At 28.9% G+C, this 24,286-nt stretch overlaps 14 protein-coding genes across 14 annotated transcripts; 6 read left to right on the top strand and 8 right to left on the bottom strand.

The window, feature by feature from the left end:
* Positions 1 to 40: 40 nt before the first annotated feature.
* On the top strand, positions 41 to 1,493 carry PNEG_02740 (hypothetical protein; the record flags this gene model as incomplete). The annotated part of the gene is made up of 7 exons (XM_007876576.1): positions 41 to 106; positions 154 to 457; positions 502 to 556; positions 606 to 726; positions 769 to 1,049; positions 1,093 to 1,261; positions 1,303 to 1,493. 7 exons carry the CDS (start codon positions 41 to 43, stop codon positions 1,453 to 1,455), a joined length of 1,149 nt encoding a protein of 382 aa, XP_007874767.1. The 3' UTR covers positions 1,456 to 1,493.
* Positions 1,494 to 1,775: 282 nt separating this feature from the next.
* PNEG_02739 (hypothetical protein) lies at positions 1,776 to 2,209 on the bottom strand (the record flags this gene model as incomplete). The annotated part of the gene is made up of 2 exons (XM_007876575.1): positions 1,776 to 1,944; positions 1,989 to 2,209. The coding sequence occupies 2 exons, from the start codon at positions 2,207 to 2,209 to the stop codon at positions 1,776 to 1,778; spliced, it is 390 nt and encodes a 129-aa protein (XP_007874766.1).
* Positions 2,210 to 2,644: 435 nt separating this feature from the next.
* On the bottom strand, positions 2,645 to 3,579 carry PNEG_02738 (hypothetical protein; the record flags this gene model as incomplete). The annotated part of the gene is made up of 5 exons (XM_007876574.1): positions 2,645 to 2,725; positions 2,770 to 2,870; positions 2,917 to 3,037; positions 3,089 to 3,469; positions 3,516 to 3,579. 5 exons carry the CDS (start codon positions 3,577 to 3,579, stop codon positions 2,706 to 2,708), a joined length of 687 nt encoding a protein of 228 aa, XP_007874765.1. The 3' UTR covers positions 2,645 to 2,705.
* A 130-nt stretch (positions 3,580 to 3,709) lies between these two features.
* PNEG_02737 (hypothetical protein) lies at positions 3,710 to 6,973 on the top strand (the record flags this gene model as incomplete). The annotated part of the gene is made up of 9 exons (XM_007876573.1): positions 3,710 to 3,764; positions 3,811 to 3,915; positions 3,959 to 3,975; positions 4,022 to 4,099; positions 4,147 to 4,230; positions 4,276 to 4,489; positions 4,553 to 4,596; positions 4,645 to 6,728; positions 6,775 to 6,973. 8 exons carry the CDS (start codon positions 3,710 to 3,712, stop codon positions 4,768 to 4,770), a joined length of 723 nt encoding a protein of 240 aa, XP_007874764.1. The 3' UTR covers positions 4,771 to 6,728; positions 6,775 to 6,973.
* PNEG_02736 (hypothetical protein) lies at positions 3,929 to 7,025 on the bottom strand (the record flags this gene model as incomplete). Its single annotated transcript, XM_007876572.1, has 8 exons — positions 3,929 to 4,925; positions 4,966 to 6,042; positions 6,089 to 6,176; positions 6,222 to 6,345; positions 6,388 to 6,470; positions 6,516 to 6,708; positions 6,757 to 6,800; positions 6,852 to 7,025. 8 exons carry the CDS (start codon positions 7,023 to 7,025, stop codon positions 4,870 to 4,872), a joined length of 1,839 nt encoding a protein of 612 aa, XP_007874763.1. The 3' UTR covers positions 3,929 to 4,869.
* Positions 7,026 to 7,210: 185 nt separating this feature from the next.
* On the top strand, positions 7,211 to 8,106 carry PNEG_02735 (hypothetical protein; the record flags this gene model as incomplete). The annotated part of the gene is made up of 5 exons (XM_007876571.1): positions 7,211 to 7,366; positions 7,416 to 7,589; positions 7,635 to 7,671; positions 7,717 to 7,815; positions 7,865 to 8,106. The coding sequence occupies 5 exons, from the start codon at positions 7,211 to 7,213 to the stop codon at positions 8,104 to 8,106; spliced, it is 708 nt and encodes a 235-aa protein (XP_007874762.1).
* Positions 8,107 to 8,154: 48 nt separating this feature from the next.
* Positions 8,155 to 10,514, bottom strand: PNEG_02734 (ATP-citrate synthase subunit 1). Its single transcript, XM_007876570.1, has 9 exons — positions 10,352 to 10,514; positions 10,214 to 10,305; positions 10,025 to 10,169; positions 9,888 to 9,982; positions 9,015 to 9,843; positions 8,763 to 8,970; positions 8,549 to 8,713; positions 8,419 to 8,504; positions 8,155 to 8,373 (listed from the first exon to the last, which is right to left on the bottom strand). Exons 1-9 carry the CDS (start codon positions 10,481 to 10,483, stop codon positions 8,203 to 8,205), a joined length of 1,923 nt encoding a protein of 640 aa, XP_007874761.1. The 5' UTR covers positions 10,484 to 10,514; the 3' UTR covers positions 8,155 to 8,202.
* Positions 10,515 to 10,930: 416 nt separating this feature from the next.
* PNEG_02733 (hypothetical protein) lies at positions 10,931 to 12,694 on the top strand. Its single transcript, XM_007876569.1, has 4 exons — positions 10,931 to 11,499; positions 11,558 to 12,308; positions 12,362 to 12,559; positions 12,605 to 12,694. Exons 1-4 carry the CDS (start codon positions 11,035 to 11,037, stop codon positions 12,691 to 12,693), a joined length of 1,503 nt encoding a protein of 500 aa, XP_007874760.1. The 5' UTR covers positions 10,931 to 11,034; the 3' UTR covers position 12,694.
* A 196-nt stretch (positions 12,695 to 12,890) lies between these two features.
* PNEG_02732 (hypothetical protein) lies at positions 12,891 to 14,685 on the bottom strand (the record flags this gene model as incomplete). Its single annotated transcript, XM_007876568.1, has 5 exons — positions 12,891 to 13,410; positions 13,453 to 13,700; positions 13,743 to 14,392; positions 14,438 to 14,522; positions 14,572 to 14,685. The coding sequence occupies 5 exons, from the start codon at positions 14,683 to 14,685 to the stop codon at positions 12,963 to 12,965; spliced, it is 1,545 nt and encodes a 514-aa protein (XP_007874759.1). The 3' UTR covers positions 12,891 to 12,962.
* A 781-nt stretch (positions 14,686 to 15,466) lies between these two features.
* Positions 15,467 to 16,086, bottom strand: PNEG_02731 (ribosomal protein L11; the record flags this gene model as incomplete). Its single annotated transcript, XM_007876567.1, has 5 exons — positions 15,467 to 15,510; positions 15,552 to 15,597; positions 15,641 to 15,795; positions 15,845 to 15,941; positions 15,988 to 16,086. The coding sequence occupies 5 exons, from the start codon at positions 16,084 to 16,086 to the stop codon at positions 15,467 to 15,469; spliced, it is 441 nt and encodes a 146-aa protein (XP_007874758.1).
* Positions 16,087 to 16,172: 86 nt separating this feature from the next.
* PNEG_02730 (hypothetical protein) lies at positions 16,173 to 19,424 on the top strand. Its single transcript, XM_007876566.1, has 10 exons — positions 16,173 to 16,570; positions 16,615 to 16,804; positions 16,852 to 17,021; positions 17,062 to 17,199; positions 17,243 to 17,302; positions 17,357 to 17,490; positions 17,530 to 17,726; positions 17,769 to 17,979; positions 18,028 to 18,350; positions 18,400 to 19,424. Exons 1-9 carry the CDS (start codon positions 16,514 to 16,516, stop codon positions 18,140 to 18,142), a joined length of 1,272 nt encoding a protein of 423 aa, XP_007874757.1. The 5' UTR covers positions 16,173 to 16,513; the 3' UTR covers positions 18,143 to 18,350; positions 18,400 to 19,424.
* Positions 18,323 to 20,902, bottom strand: PNEG_02729 (hypothetical protein; the record flags this gene model as incomplete). Its single annotated transcript, XM_007876565.1, has 10 exons — positions 18,323 to 18,477; positions 18,526 to 18,807; positions 18,850 to 19,009; positions 19,052 to 19,115; positions 19,160 to 19,274; positions 19,325 to 19,418; positions 19,466 to 19,552; positions 19,594 to 19,627; positions 19,673 to 19,791; positions 19,835 to 20,902. 10 exons carry the CDS (start codon positions 20,900 to 20,902, stop codon positions 18,341 to 18,343), a joined length of 2,160 nt encoding a protein of 719 aa, XP_007874756.1. The 3' UTR covers positions 18,323 to 18,340.
* A 500-nt stretch (positions 20,903 to 21,402) lies between these two features.
* On the bottom strand, positions 21,403 to 22,989 carry PNEG_02728 (hypothetical protein). Its single transcript, XM_007876563.1, has 8 exons — positions 22,905 to 22,989; positions 22,684 to 22,799; positions 22,586 to 22,638; positions 22,451 to 22,533; positions 22,278 to 22,394; positions 21,733 to 22,234; positions 21,627 to 21,678; positions 21,403 to 21,582 (listed from the first exon to the last, which is right to left on the bottom strand). The coding sequence occupies exons 1-8, from the start codon at positions 22,975 to 22,977 to the stop codon at positions 21,430 to 21,432; spliced, it is 1,149 nt and encodes a 382-aa protein (XP_007874754.1). The 5' UTR covers positions 22,978 to 22,989; the 3' UTR covers positions 21,403 to 21,429.
* A 46-nt stretch (positions 22,990 to 23,035) lies between these two features.
* Positions 23,036 to 24,207, top strand: PNEG_02727 (hypothetical protein; the record flags this gene model as incomplete). The annotated part of the gene is made up of 5 exons (XM_007876562.1): positions 23,036 to 23,381; positions 23,433 to 23,537; positions 23,584 to 23,692; positions 23,736 to 24,030; positions 24,080 to 24,207. The coding sequence occupies exons 1-5, from the start codon at positions 23,053 to 23,055 to the stop codon at positions 24,205 to 24,207; spliced, it is 966 nt and encodes a 321-aa protein (XP_007874753.1). The 5' UTR covers positions 23,036 to 23,052.
* Between the last annotated feature and the right edge of the window lie 79 nt (positions 24,208 to 24,286).

The following is a 24,286-nucleotide window of genomic DNA, read 5'->3' as shown; positions in this document are numbered from 1 at the left end:
TTTTCAAGTTATCGAATTTTCTTTAAAAAAGAAACCCACAATGGTCAATTTAGATATTAAATCCATCCGATACCTATCACAGGACGACTTTAGAGTACTTACAGCTGTTATATTCTTATTTTTTTATCAGTTCTCATTACTAAAAATTTTTAGGTAGAAATGGGATCAAAAAATCATGAACTTGTTCCAACTTCTTTAATTTCTCAAATTTCAAAATTAAAAGGAAGTAATGAACAAAAATGCATTAGTAAATTGGCAAGAAATGGTCTTATTTCTAAGATCAAGAACGCAAAATGTTTATATTACTTAATATTTTATTTAAAGCTTTATATTAATTTTTTAGATGATGGATACCGGCTTACATACGCTGGATATGATTATTTAGCATTGAAATCGTTTTCAAAAAGAGAATACATATATTCTATTGGAAATAAAATTGGAGTTGGTAAAGAATCAGGTAATAAAATAGTAAATATTTCTTTTAAAATTGACACACTTTAGATGTTTACGTTGTTTCAGATAAAACAGGAAAGCAAATGGTTCTTAAGATACATAGGCATTTCTTTCTTATAATATTTTTATACAAGAATAATTTTTACATCTAGACTTGGAAGAATATCATTTAGAAGCGTTAAATTAAAACGCGATTATCTTAAAAACAGAAAATCTGCTAGTTGGATGTATATGTCACGTTTAGCAGCAAAAAAAGAATATACAGTTATGAAAGTATTAAATCATAATTAATTATTTTAATTTTAATCATTAAAGGTACTGTATGAAAACAAATTTCCAGTTCCTCAACCTATAGATCATGCTCGACATTGTATTATTATGGAGAAAATTGAGGCATATCCTTTACATAAAATAGACAATATTGTACATCCTGAAAAACTTTACATAACTTTGATGCAATTAATTGTAAAATTGGCTAATTACGGATTAATACATGGAGATTTTAATGAATTTAATATCTTACTTTATGAAAATGAAGATCCTATAATGATCGATTTCCCACAAATGATTAGTATTGATCATTTTAACTCTGAAGAGTAAATTATTTAACTATTAATTGTCTCATTTAACAAACAATAGATATTTTAATCGTGATGTTCAATGCATTAAAAAATATTTTCAAAAAAAATTTCGCTTTGAATCAGATTACATTCCTATATTTCATAAGGATGTGAAAAGAGAAAACAATTTAGATGCGCAAGTAAAAGCAGAAGGATTTCCAAAAGAATTAGCCAAAAAACTTAACATGGTACTCATCTAAATCTTATATAAAAAGGCCTAATATCATAGTACTTAAAAAAAAGCAAATATAGAGAATTTATAACGAATAATGAATCATCTTCCAGTACTGAAAATATAGATGATATATCTTCAGAGGAAAATGGCGAAAATTATAAAAATGATGAAATATTAAACACAAACGATGCTAGTCAGAAATTATAAAGCACCATATACAACTATTTAAAAAACATAAATATTCAGGCCAGAAAATTCGTTTTTTTTTTTTACATTTTTCCAAACACATAATCATCATCAAAAAAAAAACATTTCGTATAATACAGCTTATTAAGCCACATAATCCTGAATAGGGTATAATATAAATTATAAATATTTAACAGTTCAATATAAAAAATGTATTATTTTATTATATGCCAATAGTAAGTCAAAAAATAAAATTCATTATTTGTGAACACATGCAAAACTAAGTGTTATTTTTAATATACATGGTATTATTATTTTGTAATTTAATCAGATCAAATTTTTCAAAAACATATGTCAATTACTTCACCTATGTCTTCGGAATCTATCTCTTGAGTATTTTCTTGAAACGTTTCATCCTTCCAAAATATATTTCTAATACTTGCTATAATTGTAAACAGTACTATGCCTAATTTAGGAAATTGACCCTGAGCTATAATACTTGAAAAATATCTTAACTTATTAAAAGTATTAGTTGCTTCAAAAATTATACATACAAATATGCATTAGGGATAAAGGTAAGTATCTTCTTTTGTTGTTGTTCACGAAGACGTAAAGGTAATAAGAAATATACTCGAAGTTTTTGCCGCAACATGGAAACATATTTCCACCAAACTTGTCCATGATGTTGGTTTTTGTTTCTATAAAAAATAGAGCAGATAATTTCGTAATTATGCCAAAGGGCATTTAATTCATTTGTATTCGGTTTCTTTATCATTTATACTATTATCAAAATTTACTTCAGTTTTATACATCTTTTAATCAGACCCAACCCTAAAACTGATATTTTGCATGAGATTTACATTTACTGTATTTAACATATACTTTAAAAACACGAAAATCTTAGTAAAATTATCATTATAAAATAAAAGTATTCTATTTATTACAGTAGACAATATTATCTATTAGAATTTTTTTTACTGAGGGCTTAATAACTTAATTACAAAAAAAGCATCTATAAAAAATCATGTTTAATAAAAATATACTAATTATAAAATATTAATATAAATATTTTTATTTCAAAATATATGCATCCTCTAATTATAAAACGATTTCATATTTTAGAATAATAATGACAATCTTACAGCTTTCATGTTTTACAAAACAAAGTATCTTGTTAATTTGCATAAGAATTCTCAAAAAAATCATATAAAAAAATGAAAAAACAATTTCTACTATAAAATGCAGATAAAATTTTATTTTTACATCCAATTTTAGCGACAATTTTGCCATACTAACAAATGATAAATATAAAAAAACGATTATTAAAATTATTACCTGGAAATCCACAACCAAAACCAATCAATAGATATAACAGAAATAAAACAACAAGTGAAAGAATTACAGTTGTTTTTATCGATTCCCACAATATACGCCGTCTAAAGGTTATATTTATTATAACAATTAAATCAAAAAAGTTTTTACCTCAAATATGTAGATCTTTTAGAAAAAGTAAATGCAGTTTCATTCATATTTTGTGTTCGATCAACAAGTAGTTCAATACGTTCACCACGCTCAAGAACTCTTTCAATATTTTCCATCATTGCTACAGAAATATGAAAAATCGTTAAATATTACATTTAGTTAATTTAAATACCAGATTTAACTTGCTCAATTTCTTTGTGAACAACACGTGCCATATCTACCATTATCATTCCATCTTCACTATTCATTATTGTATCTATTTTCTTTGAAATTTCATGACTAAAGAACGAAAAACTTGACGTGGGAAGCTCAAAAATATCACATAAAGAAAAACGACTACCAAACTCATGTTTTATCTCAGCTAATAATGCAAAAGGAACCCTCCGTCCAATCTGATCCGAAGTAATACACAAATACGTTAAACTCCCAACAGGAACAACAGGAGTACAAATATAATGAATCATATACGACTTATAAAGATATGTAAGCCTTGTTTCTTCATTTGATTCAATTTTTTCAAGCACCAAAGAAACAAGATGTTTTATCTCTATTCCTAAGACATATATATCAAAAGAAAACCGAAAAAAACACAAATATACCATCAACAGTATACTCAGCCAAAATGTCTCTTCCTCGTGCAATTCCTACATAAAATATCGACATTTCTAGTCAATAAAATAAAAAAACTGTGAAGTAGTTGTTCAGTACCTGTTCTGTTGTCCAGGCAACCATTGAAAAGATAAACCAGCTTTAAAGAAATTTTCAGATTTTCACTATTTTTTGAATTCAGAAAATGAATCAAACAGACACTTTATTGCCAATAAAAGCATGTATATTTGATATGGATGGTATTATATCTTCGCCTTTTTTTTAAAAATTCAATATTTTTACAAGGGCTTTTAATTAACACAGAACAACTTTATACAGAAGTAACAAATGAATTATTAGCTCGTTATAATAAGCCAAAACTATCAATCGAAGTTAAAACTCAAATTATGGGTTATTTAATATAACTAAAATGAATTAAAAGCTTATTTTTTAGGAATCCCAGGACTCGAAGTAATATTTTTTAAAATCTAAATTATCTATATAAAAAAAATGACAGGCAACTAAAATTCTCATAAAGTCTTATGAGATCGAAGAATCAGCAGAAAAGCTTTATAAGGAAGCAGGAGAACTTCAAGTGATTGATACTATAAAAAATAAGTTTTGTCTAATAGAAGCCTATAGAAGAAAAAATTCTTAGAAACTAAAGAAATGCCAGGGAGTTACATGGTTTTGAAATATCTTAAAGATCAAGGGATACCAATTGTTGTTTGTTAAAAAATTGCATCTCTCCACTTTATTTAAAAACCATAGCTAGCCACATCATCTAGTATTCGTAACTTCCACATAAAAACAAATCATTTAAGCCACATTTTCTCACACTTTGGAGAAAACATTGTTCGAGGTGATGATCCTAGAATCCCTAAAGGGCGCGGAAAGCCAGCACCAGATATATATTTAACTGCATTAAATATAATCAACAATGAACGCAAATCAAAAAGCTTAGAACCTATAACGTCTAAAGAATGTCTTGTTTTTGGGAAATAAAATCTATCATACTTGATATCAATTTCTAATTTACTTTTAGAAGATAGTATTCTAGGTGTACAAGCAGGACGATCCGCTGGCATGAGAGTACCTATATTATTATGCTTTGTCTATATAAATGACTAAGTGTTTTAGGTTATTTGGGTTCCTGAACCAGATATACTTAAATATTTCGAAGAAAAAAAGGAGGAGATTATTGGTACTAATAATGAAATCCTTTCTAGTCTTGAAAATTTTAATCCCAAAAAATATGGGCTTTAAAGTCCTCAATTTAAAAATATTTTAATAAACATAAGAATTTAATATTATTATAGAGCTTATATGTAATATAAATAATAAATTAGCATTTTCAGCTTAATTTTATGGAATCCAAATCCTACTATAACTTATTACTGGTTGTCTACAACAAGGACATTCTAAAAAAATAAGCATATTATCAAAAGTTCAACCCAATACCTTTAAAATTACGCATTGCTAATGTTTTCCGGCAATCATCACACAAAGCCAAACAACGACATGGCCATAAAACAATATTTCTTATACCAGAGCAACATATTACACATCTCCTTATTTGAACTACATTTTCATCCCCAGAATTATTCCCGAGCTTGTTAATTGACTGTCTACGCTCTTTTATTGTTTCTAAAAGTCTTTTTATATCATCCGATCCATGATTTGAACATAAAATTTCACGATATCTTGATCTTGTAACTATAGTATGTGATGACATATGTGACTGCAGAATACGAGATTCTTCATGATCAGGAGAAATAAAAGGAGCCAAACTTCCCAAATTCGGAAACAACTCAGAAAATGACCTTTCTGCACAGTTTTCATTATCATCGCTAGAGCTCTCATGTAAATATGTTTCTATGCCTTCATTATTTTTCCAATCCTCAACATCATCATTGCTATATATCGATAATGATGGTATAAAATCCGAATCATCACTTTCTTCTTCTAACATATCATATCCTTGAATAAATCTATTATAAAGAGAATTGACATCCTGATTATTTTGAACATGTTCTTCATAAAGATGCGCCCTTCCTTTTTTCAAGACAATTATAATCCACAAAATCAATGCTTTTACGGTTCGAATGGTTTTTGTCAAAAGTATTATAGTAGGTTTCCATGTAGAAACACGATATCTGTTAAAATCTTTTTGTTTCCCATTCTTGCACTCAATATTTTTCCTCTCCTTCGAAAACCCATTAGCATTTATTGACCTTAAATATTCATCTGATTCTTCTATCCAAGTCTTTTCTACAAGTTTAATTTCTTCTGCTTCATTAAGGAAAACAGCTTCTTGTGCTGAAGTAAGTGCCATCACTCCAAATTTCAAAAGCAAACCGAAAAAATCATCACTCATATCAAGACCAAGATTATTTCCAACAAAAATTGTTCCATTGAAAATATCAGTTCTTAAATTAGATGAATGATTAACAATCAATCGTACTAATAAAGATATCATTAAAGAGATAATAATGACAAAAATAGTAATTAAATGAGGTATAAATGAAACACAAACAGCTATTTTATTTAATTCAGAAAAAAACATATATAAAATCATCTTTACTTGTAGAAAAATGTAAACCTCGTCCGTTATAAATACTCCATGAAAAATAAGACAAGAAACTGCAACCAATAATAGTTGATGAAATTAACTATATTAAGTATTAAATAAATACATTAATGACAGTTTAACTCACTTTGAAACGTTCAATATTAAAAAGGCATAAAAATTGCGACAATAAAATTCCAAAGACAGATAAAAAAGTAATAACAATCATTTCCGTAGATGGAGTAGAAAAATTAAGTTCAGTAAAGGATACGCTAGATATAAATATTTTAAAAATTAAATAACATTAAACTTACGCATATTCGAAAATAGTCATTCCATGGTCATTTAAAGGAAGACGCATCTGTAAAGACGCTATAAATGTATTCATAAATGTCGTCTAAAAATGTAAAAAATAAATCAATATTTATTTTTACACTCTTACGAAACATATAATTTTATACGTTGACCAAAGAATATATGGAGCCTCATATGGCTTAATAAAACCAGGAAAATATCTTGCAATTGGATCATTTTTAAACTTAATATATGAAAGTAACATCCAAGATGTCTTAAAAAGTAAAATAATCGGCACCGAACGCAATACCAGGCGTTTCCAAAAACTCAAATGAACCGGTCTAGCAATAAATAAGACAAAGTAAACTGCAGAAAACCAATATAAACACCTTCTTACTGAAGCATAGACAATACATCGATTCAAAATAATAGCCTATATATTTCATCAATTTAAACAATATAAATAAAAGAAAAAAACAAAAACCATAACAAATGCAAGAAATATAAACGGTGATGCCCATATTCCAATCCAAAACTCAAACTTACTACGGATATTCGAATCAATAAGACGTTCTCCTCCATAATGAAAGTAATTAGGCAATCGTCGAAAAATCATCGTTGAAGCTGATAAATAAGCAATACCAAATGCTTGAACCATTCAAACTGGTCCATCCGAGATAAATTCAGCCCAAAGAAACTATATTTGGCCTTATAAAAGAAGGTATCATGTTTTTTATAAAAACCTCTTAAGTTAGCGGTACGTTTCTCTGTTGTCTAAGCAACGGAACCAGGCTATAGATCTCATAAAGGCAGGTAAGACATCAGGATTTCTCAATGCCTTAAATGGAGTATAAAGGGCCTCTAAATAAAAAGGAAAAAGAGGATGAAATACTAAGGACGAGTAATGAAAAAGTAATTGATTATAAAAATGAAAATACAGACGAAAATATAGAAGAAAAAGAGAATTCACAAGTGTTAAAAGATTTATGTCAAGATGAAGTAAAAAAAAAAAAATAAAGAAAAAAAGATTGATATCATGATTTTTTAGAAACTAATTAAAGAAGCGAATGAAAATAAATTTAAAGGGAATGAATTATTTTATCAAGCATTTTTTGATGAAGCTATTATATCGTATCAAAAAGCTCTTGATATATCACCTTTGAAGGCAAAACATGAACGAGCCATTTATTATGCTAATATAGCAGAATGTTATATTCGTAAGGTTTTTTTTTAAAAATTTATATATTTTTTTATAAAATTATTTTAGAAATTATGGGATCAGGCAGTAGAAGCATGCACAAATGGTTAAAGCAATATTTTAACAAAAATGTAACTAATAAAACTTAAAGCATTAAAAGAAGATCCGGAATACATAAAGGCATTACATAGAAGAGCTAAAGCTAACGAAAAAATTGGTACATGGCATTCTCTTGATGCCGCACTACTTGGTAAAGTCGTTTTGATTAATTAAAGTTAACAAAAACCGATAACATAAAGACTATGAAGACATAAAAAAACGTCTTCCAGGTAGTTCTCCAATACATAAATCTATTAAAGAATCTATTTCAAGAGTCAAACCTATATTATCAGAAGTTCAAGAAAGAGAAAAAACACAAATGCTTAATAAATTAAAAGATTTGGGTAATAACATCCTTGGGAAATTTGGACTCTCAACAGACAACTTTAAAGCTGTTCAAGATCCACAAACAGGAAATTATTCAATATCATTTCAAAAATAAGATTCATAATAATAATAATCAAAAGAAATCTAACAAATTATATCTACTTCATCTATATAATTATTCCCATTAAATAAATATTAATTCTTATAAAAACTAAACAAGTGCTCGCATGTTCCCTCCCGGTACATGTTTATCTAATCCTAGATATAAAAAGTCATCCCAAGGATGTCTATATAAACCAGTACGAAGTCTTTTTTGATCTAAAAAATGTCCAATGAGTCCAATACTTCTTCCCAATACAAAAAGCCCATTAAGAACACCCATCTAAAAATGAAGTCAGCCGTAAAACCATGAATAGCAAAAATATACCTTTAAATAATCTTCAACTTCTTCCATAGTAAATGCACCACAATTCCTTAATAAATCAACAATGCAAACAGCAACACATCCATCGACTTTGAACGTATTAAAAACTAACAAAAATAACAACAATATTTACCATTTAAAATAAGATTATCTTTTTTAGAAGTAGTTATAGTTTCAACAGCTAATGCATATTCCAAAAGTTTAGTAGAAGGAAAATGCTTTTTAGCATATTCTTTGACAATTTCTACACGAAGATCAGGATTATTTCTAGATTTAACTTTATGACCAATTCCAGGAACTAAAAAAAAATTAAAAAAAAAAAAATAAATATACATAATCAAAAATACTTAATTTGTTCTGTTTCCTCATACTATCAACAAAATCCCTAGGAGAAAATCCTTTATCCATAGCTCTGGTAAATTCTTCAGCTGCACTATCTAATGCACCTCCGAATCTAGTACCAATTGTTAAAAGCCCTGAAACAAGGGATGAAACAAGATCTTTTCCAGCACGAGTAGTAATAATGGTATTCATAGCAGCAGATACAGCTGGGCCCTAAAAATATAAATAAATATGTAGAGAAAAAAAACAAAATATACATGATCTGCAGTAAGCATAAGTACCATTTCGAAAAACTTAGAAGCATAGGAAGGAAGTCTTCGTCTAAACCAAAGAAGACTCATCACACCGCCAATACCAATATCTTCTTTAAAAACGTCTGATATAGGCATGCCAGCGTAAAGAAGTTCTTGTCCTCTATCATCAGAAATAGTAGAAATAAATGCAGCAGGCCTCCTAATGAGGCCAAGTTCTTGAGCCCAAGCATAGTCCATGGGTATTTTAGGAACAGAAGGTTCTTCTTTTTTAACAATAACACCCTCAGCAAGAAGATTATCATAAATCTTTTTAAGAAGTTGAGGAAGCTCTTCAAAAACACAAGGGACATGAATCCCAGCTTCACGCATTGCCCTGTTCTTAGCAGACGCAGTTTCAAGGGCAGAATTAGCTAATGCCCCCGCATGCCCAAACTGTATTTCAACATTAAACATAGATGCACAAGTTCCAATGCACCAAGCAATCAAAGGCTTCTTAATAGTCCCATTTTTTACAGCCTCAATCACGGAATACTCTTCAACACCACCTACCTCACCAAGAAGAAGAAGTATTTTACATTTAGAATCCGCTTCATAACGCAAAAGATGATCTATAAACGTAGTTCCCGGATAACGATCACCACCAATAGCAATTCCCTCATAAACACCATCCGTAACTTGGGAAATAATATTATTTAGTTCATTTGACATACCTCCGGACTTAGAAACATATCCTACAGATCCTGGACGATAAAGCTTTGATGCAACAATATTATCCATCATCCCACCAGTATTTCCAAGCTTAAAACATCCTGCTTTAATACCACCAACTGTACTAAAAAAAATAAGCCAATTTATTCAAAAAAATATCATAAATACGCTGGCCCAATAATAACAACACCTAAAGTTCTTGCCTTATAAGAAATCTCACGAGAATGACGTTCCGGAACTCCTTCCGCAATAATTACAATCGTCTAAAAATAAACAATTCAAACTTTATGTATCATGGATCATACTCTAATTTGAGGATATTCAAGAAGCTCCATCGTGCTAGAATAAACTGATCGACTTGACGCGAAGTTAACAACAACATCCACATCAGAATGCTTTGATACAGCAACTGAAATTGACTGATATACTGGCAAAAGTGTTTCTTTTGTTCTTCAATATATCAAAAATAGTAATTTAAGAAAAAAAATTATAACCCCCAATACATCTTAGAAACAAACTGCCCCCCAAATGTATATATAATTGCTGCCACAGATGGCGTCTTTCTACCACATATAAAGTCATAATCCTGAAAAAAACAATTCAATATAATTTTTTCAAAAAAAAAAACATACCAGCATTCCTTGAACTGCTTTAGGCTGCATCCCATAAACAAATGCACGAGTATCAAATGTGAATAATTCTCTACGATCTACTGAACATGTGCTTGCCGGTGCACGGTAAATGTTGTCATTTGCAGATATCATCTCTGCAAAAATTAAATTTTTTTCAAATCTTGCAAGATATTTCAAGTATCGCCATGGAAACAAAACTAAAGAGGGGTTCTAAAATTAATCTTAAAATACTAGAAGGGTGTCTTGAGAGATAAAAAGACAACAAAATTATATATTCAGGATGTAAAAAACACATATATCTAGATAAATAAAAAGATACATATAATTAGATGTATAAATTTTATTTCAGAAATGTATTTAGGTTATATGCATATACTGAAACAAATAATAACATATAAAAACGCATATATCATGCTATTTATCTATAAAAAGGGACATTATTAAGAAAAAACTATTTTATTTGTAAAATCCAATATATTTAGTTGAAAACTCTTTAAAAATAAAAATTTCATCCATAAGTGCATATAATTCGATGAAAACTACATATATAACGTATATATTTCGATATATTATTGTATTGCATTTTAATTTATATCGAAATCTTTTCTTCATCTTATATAACGTCTACCCACACACCCAAGCATTTGCAAATCCTTTTTAACTTTTTATATATTATTATCTTTATGTCGACTAAAGCTATCCGTGAATATGATGGGAAAGCCATTCTCGGATATTGGCTTAAGCATGCAGCTCCCATAGTTGCTTATGAACAGGTATCAGACACACCCGTTGCCCAGTCGACATCTCTTGCACAAATTATTTTTGATTCACCGCATACATATTCATCAGACGCATATACAGCGCATGTTGCCCATGTTTTGGACAAAACAGAGTCTATTTATCCATGGCTTTTAAATACAGAATATTTGGTTGCCAAACCAGACCAGCTAATTAAACGGCGCGGTAAACTTGGTCTTATCTGCCTCAAGAACAATTGGAAAGATACTCGTTGTTGGATTGAAAGGTTTGCAGGGAAAGAACAAAGAGTTGAGAATGTTTCGGGTATTTTGAATACGTTTCTTTGTGAGCCATTTGTGCCACATGCCGATGACAGTGAATATTATTTAAGTATTATGTCTGCAAGAGAGGTAAATTTTTTGATATACAACAATACAAAGGGAGTTTCTTATATATTGCTTTATTTAGGGAGATTTGATTATGTTTACTCATCAAGGCGGTATAGATGTTGGCAATGTAGAAGCCAAAGCACAAAAAATCTTAATACCAATTAATTTGAAAGAATTTCCAACACAAAAAATTCTTGAAGAAACACTTTTACAAGAAGTGCCAACATATGTAAGGGAATCACTTATTCGATTTATTATTAGATTATATACAGTCTTTGTTACATGCCATTTCACATACCTTGAAATCAATCCTTTAGTTGTGGAAAAAAAAGGGAAAAACGTTGAAATTTACTACTTAGATTTAGCAGCAAAACTAGATCAAACAGCAGAATTTGAAGCGAGTGAAAAATGGGCGATTTCCAGGGCACCACATGTTTTAAATATATCACATTGTGAAGCATCAAGTAAAGTAAATGTAGATCAGGGGCCACCTATAGTGTTTCCCGCACCCTTCGGAAGAGAAATGACAAAGGAAGAGAAATATATTGCAGAATTGGATTCAAAAACAGGAGCATCACTCAAACTAACGATTCTTAATCCAAATGGTCGTATCTGGACGTTAGTTGCAGGAGGTGGTGCAAGTGTTGTATATGCAGATGCAATTGCTGTTGTGGGATATGCAGATCAACTAGCAAATTATGGAGAATATAGTGGTGCACCGACAGAAACACAAACATACGAGTATTCACGTACAATTTTTGATTTAATGACACGCGGTCCTCTACATCCTGAAGGAAAATATTTATTTATCGGAGGAGGGATTGCAAATTGTATGTTTTATCCTAATTAAAAAACTAAAATAGAAATTTATGATACTATTTAGTTACAAATGTCATCAGTACATTTAAAGGTGTTATCCGTGCAATGAAAGATTATGCTTCGGCATTTCATGCACATAAGGTACAAATATGGGTCCGACGAGCAGGCCCCAACTATCAGGAAGGCTTGAAAGCAATTAAAGCAGCTGGAGAAGAACTTTCATTACCTTTAAAGGTTTTTGGCCCTGAGACACACGTATCTGGTATGCTTAAATATTTTTATAACAATAGGCTAATCTTTTAAAAAGAAATCGTATACTTTGCTCTTCTTGGAAAAAAGCCAGCCGAACCCATTATTGGCATTAATTCAAAAAATGATATGTACATAAATTTATAAATCATATAGTCTCATTCTAATTATATATTATCTTGGTTTATATAATAATTTATCGTACAAATTTGTATTACTATAAATAATTTCATAAACTTCATAATACATAGCATAAAATCATAACTCTTACAATTAAATAATACTCATGTATATCAGATAACGCAACTACAAAAACTAATAATATCTAATATCATTACAATGCCTAATAATATCCAATGTAAAATAACAAGATGTTTATATTTTTCATTTCTTTTAATATAAACTTTTATAAAATATTAAATTTTCTTTTCTAATACTGAAGTATGAACATGATTCTTAGCTTTCACAACTTCGTTCTTACTGTTAATATAACACATTTCTACTGATTTAATCCATGCTTGTTCCATAATTTGTTCCATAGTCCAACGACATTTCGAATTGATCTCCAACATTCCTTGAATAGTTGAACGAGTTTCCCGAGGAAGCAACCTCAAAAGACGCCACGGACCACGAACATTAGGCGAAGGAGAGTCACCTATCATAGCAGTAGGTGCAGACATAAGGTATTCAATTTCATTATTTTCAGTCTCTGTTTTTCCCATAGAAAATTCCCTAAATGAAACATCTGATACACGTGGATTTTTCCATGGAAATCGACATAAAATCATACAACAGAATATAATTGCAATTGACCATATATCAGCAGGCTGGGGATTATAATATTCTTCGGTACAAACCTCAGGCCTAAAATATTAAATACATATTAACTTAAAAACAAAAACATACGCCAAATAAGGATCAGAGCCCATAATACCTGATGCTTTAACAAAGTTTTTAGAAGAATATCGAAATACAATAGCACTCCCAAAGTCAATCAATTTTACGATACCATTGTCATTCATCACTAAATTATCTAATTTCAAATCCCTATGAGCAAGTCCTAGACTATGTATGTAATCTACTGCTTGTAATATCTGTTTAGTACAACAATATATTTCTTCCCGTGTCATTTTGCCTGACATAACAATAGAAAACTATTTATATCAAATTTCATCTATAATTAAATTATTTTATACCATATCATATGGAGCATATTCCATAATTTCATAATATCTTGATCCATCCGACACAAAATCCAAAGTTTGAATTATATTTGGATGATGCAATGCAGCACCCACACAAAATTCAGCAGATACTTTCTTCTTATACTCTCTACTACTTTCATAAGGCGCCCGTTTTCGAAATTCCTTAACAGCATAAACAGTTCCATCACAAGAACTCAAAAGCCGAACAGAACCACCTGTTCCAGAACCAACAAGTTTTCCATACTTCTTATACCTGTAAGAAAGAGCAGAATACTTGTTTTTAAAAGAATCCTCAAATTTTCGAAATTTTAGCTTAAATAATGAATACTTTTTTTGCCTAAGAGACTCTTGCGTATTCAGCTGTACATGATCATGATGAGACTTAAAAAAATGCTTCAAATCCAACAAACTATGTGAAACATGGGCCTCCTTCTCATTAGATACCCTCTCATTTTCATGTTTCAGGAATTTTTTCGTTGATACATCAACTGATAAATTATTACGTGAACTTAAACACTTTGAAAAAAATCGAGATGAAATAATTGAAAGATTCTTGGACTTTTTAAAATAATTGCCAATACGATATATAGGCCGTCTTGATTGCTCATCATTCAAAAAAATCCTTTTAGACGAATGCATATCTAACTGAGATTCAGTACTAGAAAAACACACTTTTAATCTATCACTCATTGTAGAAACCGGAGAAACACTAGAAAAATCCAACGACGATCCTTTAAATGATACATCACTACAGCATCTTGCTGACGGAACCTTATTTTCATAAGAAAAACGTTACTATAAACAAATGTTCAATATTAACCCTGCTAACTGGTGTGGAAAATGATCCAAGTCTACAAATACTCAATTTTTTCGTCAACAATGATACATCGTTCGTTTCGCATTTTACTGAACTACTATCTCCCGTATATTCCATGTATTTTTTTTTATATTTATAATATCTTAATTACCATCCTATATCTTTCAAAAATGCCTTTTACTTAGCCTTTTTTCTTCAAAAACATAACCTTACATAGAAAACTACATAGAATAAGACAAAACCCAAATATACGACAGATATCTGTCAACTTTGGTAATATTCTAGTTTTTATTTTTTTTAAATATAAAAAAGACCGGTTAATAATATAATAACCTATGAACAACCTATATTTAGATTAATATATGTACTGAAATAACTCAAAATTTCATAAAAAAAAGATTTTCAATACAAAAAAATTTAAAAGACCTTTTTATAACAATATTATAATATTTTTAAAATTTAAAATTAATAAATATATAAAAGTCAATAATTATAAAAGATTATAAAATAAATAAAAATGATTAATTAATTATATATAAATATAATAGTTATATATTTAATTATAAGAATAAATATTTAAAATGTTTATCAAAAAAAGATTAAATAAAAAAATCAGACATAAAATAAAACAATCAAATATATGAATAGATAGAATTTTTATCTTAATATTTCTTTCTAAAATCGTTTGTAATTAAATATTAAGATATATTTGTTTCTAAGTAAAAAATAGATTGTTGAAAATATATAAGATAAACAATATTTCCAAGACATTGAAATGCTAAGACATTTTTAAAGTCAAAACGTCCAAAATATAAGATTATACAAAAATTAAAAATTATTATTGATTCCACTCAGATTCAAGAATAAAAAGTAAAGAATTATTCAAAAAATATTATATTTATGGAACTACTTGAATCCCAACACTTTTTGCACTTGCAATCACTTATTTTGTTATTAAAAAGAAATATAAAAAATACACCCACCACTTTTACAAATACTTTCAAGAGAAATCCCCTGAAGATTTTCGTCCTATTAAATATTAAAAATATAAATCCCTTTCTTCTAAAAATACTTTATGTTTTATTTTTGCAATTTCATAAATATGTTTCAAAGAAATACTACTAACCCATGTTTTCCCAGGCATAGAAGATCCCTTATCAACATTTGCTGCCTTAAAAAGCAGCCAACTTGTAGGAGGCGTCTTTATTTCAAACGTAAAACTTCGATCTTATACAATCAAATTTTTCATTAGTCTATTTATCAAAAAACATAATACCAGGCTGAATTGCAATTACTGTAGGAATAGGGATTCCAGGAATGAAATGGCAAGTTCTCTCATTAAATTCCTTACAAAAATCCATTGATTTGACGCCCTAAAAGAGAATAAAAAAGATATCTAAACAATAAAAAAACACATACACGGGCTCCTAACGCAGGTCCTATAGGAGGTTGAGGTGTTGCGCCTCCAGAAGGAATAATAAGCTTCAAAAGATTTTTTTTCTTAGGAAGATTATTCATAAAACAAGTTATTTAAGGGCATTCAAGGTTTTTTATAGAAAAAATAGATTTTGATGACGTTAAAAGCTCGTAAAATCTAAATATTAACGTTACAAAAAGTGAATAAAAAAAAATCATAAAATTTGGCATGAATTTGCCGAAAAAAAAGTATGACAGACAATTACGTCTTTGGAACAAACATGGACAATGTTTCCTTGAAAAATCCCGGGTTTGTTTGATAGAAGGAACAGCTACAGGAGCCGAAATCTTAAAAAATCTTATTTTGCCAGGTAAATTACAATAAAAGGAGGATATTTCAGATTTTTATTATTAAATATAAGGAATCGGGTCATACGTAATTGTAGATAATAGTTTTGTCGTAGAAGAAGATCTTGGAACTACTTTTTTTGTTGATGGAAATCGTATAAATGAAGCTAAAGCACCTCAAATGTGTGAGCTATTACAAGAACTAAATGAAGATGTAAAAGGAGAATATTTAATAGAAGTAGCTTTGTAAATATTTTAGGGGAATATTGCTAATTTTTGGAGACATTGGAATCAATTTTAATACATAATCCTAGTTTTTTTAAACAATTTACTATTGTAATTAGTTCAATACATGAGGATGAACTACTTTTAAAACTTGAAAAAATTTTATGGGATTTTGATATTCCATTAATTATTTCATATTCAGTAGGATTTATCGGATATCTTAGAATCACTATGCCAGAACACACAGGTAATTTTTTTCCTTTCAATAAAAAATAGATATTTATAGATAAAAAGTTGTAGAAACACATGAAGAAAATCTTATAGACTTAAGAATAGATTGTCCATGGCCAGCTCTTAGAGAATTGGCATCAAGTTTTAATTTAAAAAATAAAAAGAATTGTTCATATACACACATACCTTACATATTAATTCTATTAAATTGTCTTGATATATGGAAACTAAGAGTAAAATACAAATATTTGACAAACATTGTTTAATTTTTAGAATAACGGAATGCTTCCATGTACAGATGAAGAAAAACAACAATTTAAAGAAATAATAAGGACGTATATGCAAGGATTCGATAAAGAAAGCATTGAAGAAGTTCTTTCTGTTTCATGGAGAGCTTCATGCATAACATCGGTAAAATTTGATTAATAATTTATCTGTGTATTAATTATATCAGATACCAGATAATGTTCAATCTATATTAAAAGATGAAAAATGTGTTCACATATCTTCTGAAGTAAATTCATATTGATTTTATTAAAAAAATCTAACATGAAGTTTCAATTTACAGAGTTCAGAATTCTGGATATTATGTCATGCCATTTCCAATTATGTATCAGCTGAGGGAAATGGTTTACTACCTCTTTCTGGGGTAATTCCAGATATGAAATCAGATTCAGAAAGCTATATAAAATTACAAAACGTGTATGAAAAAAATTCCTTGAATTAAATTAATAAATATAGTTATCGCCAAAAGGCACAAGAAGACTATGAATGTGTCCGAAAGTATGTTCAAGATATACTTTTGTCAATATCTCAGCCAATGTCAAAAATTTCTGATGACAAAATAAAATTTTTTTGTAAACAATGTAAATACATGAGAATACTGCGCTACCGTTCATTGAAAGAAGAATATAGATCTCCGGATTTAAAATTAATTAGTTTGTCTAGGAAAGACATATAAGGTATGCTAATTTCCCTAGAATCATCTTTCTCAACGCCAGATGATCTCATAATATGGTACATTGCTCTTAGAAGTTACAACAAATATAAAAACATTTTTGGAAAATATGCAGGAGCCCAACAAGCTACTCTAGATGCAGATACAGATAAATACATCCAGTTAACAGAACACTTCCTTTCAAAATTTAACTGTAAAATGACAGAATTTCAGATAATGGCTTGTAAAGAATTGTTAATATATATTTATTATCTTCTAATTTATTTCTAATTTTGCCACAGAATAAGAGCAGGAGGGGGCGAACTACATAATATTGCATCTTTTATAGGAGGTGTTGCAGCCCAAGAGGCAATTAAGGAATTCAAAAAAACATTATTTACTCTTAAAATAACATAAGACAGATCATTATTAAGCAATATATCCCAATTAATAATACTTATATATTTGATGGAATTTCAAGTAGAAGTCAAGTTTGGAAATTTTAATTTAGAATCATCAATATAGATAAATGTTTTTTTAAAAAATAGTATTTTATATTCATATAACTCTATTCAAAAAAAAACAAGATGCATAAATTCCAAGTTATAAAAAGCATCAATATTCAGTATTATTTTGCAATCCAATTTCTTCTCTTTTGAAATTAACATTTTTAGCATTTTTTCTTTTCCAACGAATATCATCTGGACTGAATCCTCCATAAGGTGAATTAAAATATGCCCAATGTGGCGTTTCTATTTCACGTTAAATATAAGATTATTTTAATATACAACTATATTTACCAGAAATATAATCCATCTCAGAAAATGGCATGTTTGATTCAGCTAATTCAAAAAAACGATCATAATTTATATGGGTATACCATTTATCATTTATATAAAATTTCTTTTGTGCAATTAACACACAACATGAATGAACATGCTCAGAAGCAATATCATATTCGGGTACATTATCCATTTCTGATATTTTTTTAGTTAGTGCTTTCACAAAACCAACAACTTCTTCATGGAAAGGGACATTTTTCATTGTCAAAGAAGAATGAGTATTACCACAATAAGTTACCCCTATAGAAATAAATATATGTTGATAAATTTTATAAAAAATACCTTTGATTTCAATAAAACAAGGTTTTCCAACAGATACTAAATGTGCATATTGTTCTACTTCTTCAGTATTAAATCCTTTAACCAAAGTAAGTCGATAAACAGTTCTTTGTTGTTTTCGACTCAAAATTTCTAAACAAGAAATAAATCTTTCCCAAAAATCCTATTTTAATGAGTTGATATTAAAATATGAATTTCAAATAACCTTAAATAAAGGACGATCAATTTTTTTTAATGAATCTTTTGTGCTTGCATCTATTGAAACATAACTTTAAACATCAGTACCCAAATAATACTAGTTTAAACAACATACAGCTGAGTAACTTGCCCTATATTCTCAAGAGCATCAGGATGCTGAGCATTAGTAACCAAAAATGTACTAATTTTTCTATCATGAAGCATCTTAATAAGTTCATTAATATGAGGATCTTTAAAAATAAAATTAGACAAATGCTAATCGCTTGAAAGAAAAAAATACATGTTATTGGTTCACCAACAAGACTAAGAGCACAATGTCGAATACGCATAGCTTCTTTTAGTCTCTCTGGACGAATACCAGGAATTCCTTTCATCTTCAAAAGTCTTTATAAAACGGAAAATATATTCGTAGAAATTTTACCTGTTTAATTTTATTATAATGCCCTTCCATCATACCAAAGAGAATATCTTCAGGTTTATCAATTTTCCATCTCCAAGAAGTACCTACCTAATTACTATAAGAAAAATATTTTAAAAATAAAAAAATACAGGATTTGTATGTCCTCTCCAACAAAATACACATCTATTTAAATTAAAAAATAGAAACAATAAATACATATTAACATACTTATTTGCACAAGCCAAAGATGGAGTAGTTTCCATACACAAATGGCTTCTAATCCCATAAAAAGAATATTTATAACATGACCCTCTTCCTCGAAGAGCAGATTTGGTCCATCGGCAAATCTAATTATTTTTAACATATCATAAATCCTGTAATGAAAACTACCTTAACACCTGAATGAGAACCAACAATAGTATATCCTTGCTTAACTAATGATTTATACGTTGGAGAACTTTTTGAAACCATTTCTTTAGGTTTCAATTCTCCAGGCTCAGTTTTTTTCGTCTTCATTAACATTCCCATATCTTCCATATCAACAACTGAGTCTTCATTATCCTCAAAAGGCTCATTTTCACTTTCCTCAGAAACATCTGATATCAATTCAGGCATTGTTCCATTTTTTATAGCATTTAAGAGCACATTAGCCCATGCTTGAATATCATTAGTTATATCGCCTTTAACATTACCACAGCCAACGGAAACTATCCTCCTAGCACCCAATTTAAACATATATTGATCTAAATCCTTAGCCTGATAACAAAATTTTTGTCCTGGCCATTCATTTTCATCACCAAAACCCAAAACAGCATATCCTTTTAAATTTCGTAAAGGAATAGCTCCCACCCTAAAATCATACAATATATCTTTCAATGTGGAAAGAAGCAAATCAACAGGAGAATCTGTTTCATATGATGGAATAAGAAAAATAAATATACGAGATTCAGGATTCTCCGGTGATACAAAATAGTCATCAAAATCTTCAACAAAATCAATATTCTCAAGCAATACCTGTTTTTCAAAATGAGGAGAAATTATATCATACAATAGTTTTGCGTATTTTTCCGTTGATCCTAACAATGTTTGATATAATATAGAAACATAAATATCATTAACATCCACTATAGCCTGCCTATTATTTTCAACAAATGACTGACGAGTATTTTCATCAACATTTAAAGCCTTTGGATATTTTGCTAAAGATCTAATAAATCTTTTAGGAGTTCTTATTTTTACAGATTTTGAAATTTCTGTATTAAAATCATTCTTATCATCCTTTGAACATATAACATCATTTCCTTTAGATGAATTAGATAGAATAGATAACTTCTTATCAATTAAAGATGTTTTTTGTTGAAAATATAGAATCAAAAAATATAAAGTATAAATCAAAATCAAACATATAGCAATGAATACTCGGTAACTTTTCCATAATTGATATAATAATAAAAACATGTTAGAAAGTCTTAATTCATATCTCAAATAATAGAAAAAAAGCTGCTAATCATTTACTAATTTGCTATAAACTTAATAAAAAATTCCACTTTTTTTAAATATTAAAGAAATTTTTATCAATTTAATCAGATTATCTGATAAAACTTTAAATGATTTATTAAAAAAATATTCAAAAAAATCTAAAAACATGACTGACTAAAACATAAACCATATAATTAATGTTTTAATTAAAAACATAACATTAAATATGATGATACCTACTTTAAAAAAATAAGATCTATTATTGAAGATATTAGATATATTATAATAAAAATAGGAGAAAAGAAACTTAAAATTATACAGTAGAGAATACAATGAAATGAATGTTCTAAAGGACTTTTAGTATAAAAAAGCACAATTTATTTATCATTTGCTTATTGACAAAATCCCATAAATCAACTAATATAATTTAAGTGGATAAAAAAGCAACAAAATAAAAGATCGAAACCTATTTATCTATTCCCACTAATATAAAATATTGTTCAAAATCAATGATTTGAACGAGATTTCCCGATATTTGATAAAGACGAAGATTTATTTCTATTTTGCATATTAGACCTTCCAGAGCTCCGATTTTGAGATGTACTGGAAATAGATTCTATAGATTCATGAGATTCTTTTGAAGATGCAAGGGAGGATTCCTAAAAATAAACAAAAATTTATGATTAAAAAAAATCAACTTTACCTGTTTGTAATTAACAGAAGATTGTACCCGTTCATTTGATAAAACTTTGACTCTATTAAAAGTTAATATATAAACAAAAATATAAAATAAAACAAGAAATACATACCCATCTGTATTATGTGCTTTTGATACAGAAGACATTGATTTAAGTCCTTGCATTTGCGAACCATATTGAGGTTGCATTTGATTATATCCCCCATAAGACTGTACATTATATAAATTATGTGAATACGGCATCTGTTTTCCTTGAACTGCTTGCCCTAATTGAGATTCAGGAGTCATAGAATTTAAACCTGGAGGAAACTGTTGAAAACCCATTTGACCCATATTCATCACAAATCCACTCATATCAGACATTCCCATACCCATCATAGGCACAATATCCGGCTTCATTCCCGAAATATTTTGCATCCCAGGAAATCCACCTGTAGCCATCATAACTTGCATATTAGGTGCCATTGAAATCATATCTGTTCCAGACATATGTTCCATCATTTGCATAATCTTTTGAGGAGTAAAATCCCTCCGTATTCCCGTTTGTTTTGCACAATATGCCATCCATGTAAATTCATCAAATCCATAATTAAAATAATCAGTAATATCCGCACCTAAATATACAATCAATCAATAAAAAAAACCCTTAGACAATACCCGGCTTTCTCCATGGCTTTTCCGCAAAAGATTCAACATCTAACTGATACAATGGCTTACCATTCCATTCCGCAACATAATCCACATCTACACCTGGAGGTTTTGTAGACGGCGGTTCTAAATATCTCTTTTAATACTAATAAATCTTATATCCACCATAACCATAATCATACCTTGCTTCGATGAAGCTATGAATACTTTATCAATACCCTTTGTAGGCGCAGAAATCTTTACACTGCTATACGGAGCAGGTCGACTAATTTATAATAAATACCTTTCTAATACCTCCAAAAAACATATATCTATACCTTAAAGGCTCTGCTCTTTGTCCTGGCTTTGTTTCTATCACAAATTCTATATCCTAACCCTTATCAAAAATAAAAAAAACATAATTTTCCTGTTTTACTGAATCACTTTCTCCTTCTTCCTCTTCTTCACTTCCATTCTCCTTATTTTTTGAAACATCTTGCATCTCTACGTTCTTCCCAAATACAGGTGATCCATTTTTCCCATTTTTAAGCACTTGAATCATAATTAAGTCCAGTCTTTTTCATTCATCTTTAAAAATCTCGTACCTACTCAAAAATTGAGATTTTAAAGCAGAAAAAAAAACAAAAATTCAATAACCTTCATCCCCAATTGACGTCTTATATTCGTCTTCTTCTCCGTATAGATACTTATCCCCTTCATCGTCTGCCATTTTTTAAAAATTTTTTGAACGTCCAGCGAAACCTCATTTTTTTTTGAAAGACAAGAGTTATAGGTTATATATATTATGTTTGAAGCGTCAAAGCCATTTTCTATAGGAAATAAGGAGCCATCTAGCAATAATATTTTTTCATTTGGTTCTTCTACACAAACAAATGCACCAACATCTCAACCAACATTTTCTTTTAATACTCAATTACAACAAGATAAATCACAGAATTTATCCGCTCTAGAAACGAAGACAGCATCATCTAATAGCAATATAAGTATTTCAAATGTTCCAAATCCATTAAGTCAATCATCAACGGGGTTTTCATTTGGAAATCCATTTCAAAAAACAGATACATGTAATATTACAGTAAATCCTTTACAAACATCCAATACACAAAATATATCGTATATTAATTATTATGAATTGTAAATATTTTATTTGACAGAAGAAAATAGTCTTTCACAATCAGATCCAACATTACAGTCAAGTCAAATGATTTCAAGTGCAACTCATTATACAGAGATTCCAAAAGATGAGAGGGATTTTTTAGATGAAATGGAGTAGGTCTTTGATATTTTTTGTGTAAAAAATATAATTTTTTTACAGTAAATATATTATTACACAAATACAAATTTCAGATTATCTTCAATCACAAGCATCTTCTATTGATGAGCTTGTTAAATCTGTACCTAAAGACGTAGAAGAAGTAACGAAGGTAATTGTTATTATTTTATTACAATATTTAGTTTTTGTTTTAGAGATCAGATCAAACAGCAACAGACTTAATATCAGATGTAAATCAACTTATGTCACTTAAAATGACAGTAGATAACGATTATAACAATGCAAAGTTGTCGAAAAATGTAATTGATTCTGTACCTATGCCATATATAGATTGCTCTCGTGTAAAAGACCCAATACTAGCATACTTTGAAAATACTTCAAATGAAATTGAAAAAAAGATCAATAATTACGCAAAAAATATAGAAGACCTTGAAAAACATTTAGAATATCTTGAAAAAGATCATAGTGAGAACAAAACAAGTCCAGAAGGTATCTTATCTGAATGACTTTTACATATATATTCATAATGTAATAATAGCATTATTAAATACACTCAAAGCAGAATACGACTTCTTTCTTGCACTGAGCAATAGTGCGGCAGAAGTGCATGATAAAATTAAGCAGCTTCAAATTCACAATTTAGGTACAAATCTTGTTAGCCAGTAATAATTTTTTAAGTTATATATATGCATTATTTCGCAACATAGCCTATTTACTTGTATACAAAACACTCCTAGACATTATA

This window comes from Pneumocystis murina (assembly GCF_000349005.2).
Source record: "Pneumocystis murina B123 chromosome Unknown supercont1.7, whole genome shotgun sequence".
NCBI classification, from domain to species: domain Eukaryota; kingdom Fungi; phylum Ascomycota; class Pneumocystomycetes; order Pneumocystales; family Pneumocystaceae; genus Pneumocystis; species Pneumocystis murina.
The sequence above is the reverse complement of the archived record's forward strand: the minus strand, read 5'-3'. Positions and strand labels throughout refer to the sequence as shown.

What these genes read in the sequence shown, in the direction of transcription:
- PNEG_02730 (XM_007876566.1), top strand. Translation starts at nt 16,514, where the DNA reads ATGTGTGAGCTATTACAAGAACTAAATGAAGATGTAAAAGGAGAATAT. An exon ending in GTGTTCACATATCTTCTGAA is followed by an intron (nt 17,303 to 17,356) that starts GTAAATTCATAT and finishes TTCAATTTACAG; the next exon opens with AGTTCAGAATTCTGGATATT. An exon ending in TATATAAAATTACAAAACGT is followed by an intron (nt 17,491 to 17,529) that starts GTATGAAAAAAA and finishes TAATAAATATAG; the next exon opens with TTATCGCCAAAAGGCACAAG.
- PNEG_02728 (XM_007876563.1), bottom strand. Translation starts at nt 22,977, where the DNA reads ATGGCAGACGATGAAGGGGATAAGTATCTATACGGAGAAGAAGACGAA. An exon ending in GACGTCAATTGGGGATGAAG is followed by an intron (nt 22,800 to 22,904) that starts GTTATTGAATTT and finishes TTATGATTCAAG; the next exon opens with TGCTTAAAAATGGGAAAAAT. An exon ending in AAGAAGGAGAAAGTGATTCA is followed by an intron (nt 22,639 to 22,683) that starts GTAAAACAGGAA and finishes GATAAGGGTTAG; the next exon opens with GATATAGAATTTGTGATAGA.
- PNEG_02734 (XM_007876570.1), bottom strand. Translation starts at nt 10,483, where the DNA reads ATGATATCTGCAAATGACAACATTTACCGTGCACCGGCAAGCACATGT. An exon ending in GTTGTTATTATTGGGCCAGC is followed by an intron (nt 9,844 to 9,887) that starts GTATTTATGATA and finishes TATTTTTTTTAG; the next exon opens with TACAGTTGGTGGTATTAAAG. An exon ending in AAGTTGAAGATTATTTAAAG is followed by an intron (nt 8,374 to 8,418) that starts GTATATTTTTGC and finishes CTTCATTTTTAG; the next exon opens with ATGGGTGTTCTTAATGGGCT.
- PNEG_02733 (XM_007876569.1), top strand. Translation starts at nt 11,035, where the DNA reads ATGTCGACTAAAGCTATCCGTGAATATGATGGGAAAGCCATTCTCGGA. An exon ending in GTATTATGTCTGCAAGAGAG is followed by an intron (nt 11,500 to 11,557) that starts GTAAATTTTTTG and finishes TGCTTTATTTAG; the next exon opens with GGAGATTTGATTATGTTTAC. An exon ending in CCCTGAGACACACGTATCTG is followed by an intron (nt 12,560 to 12,604) that starts GTATGCTTAAAT and finishes TCTTTTAAAAAG; the next exon opens with AAATCGTATACTTTGCTCTT.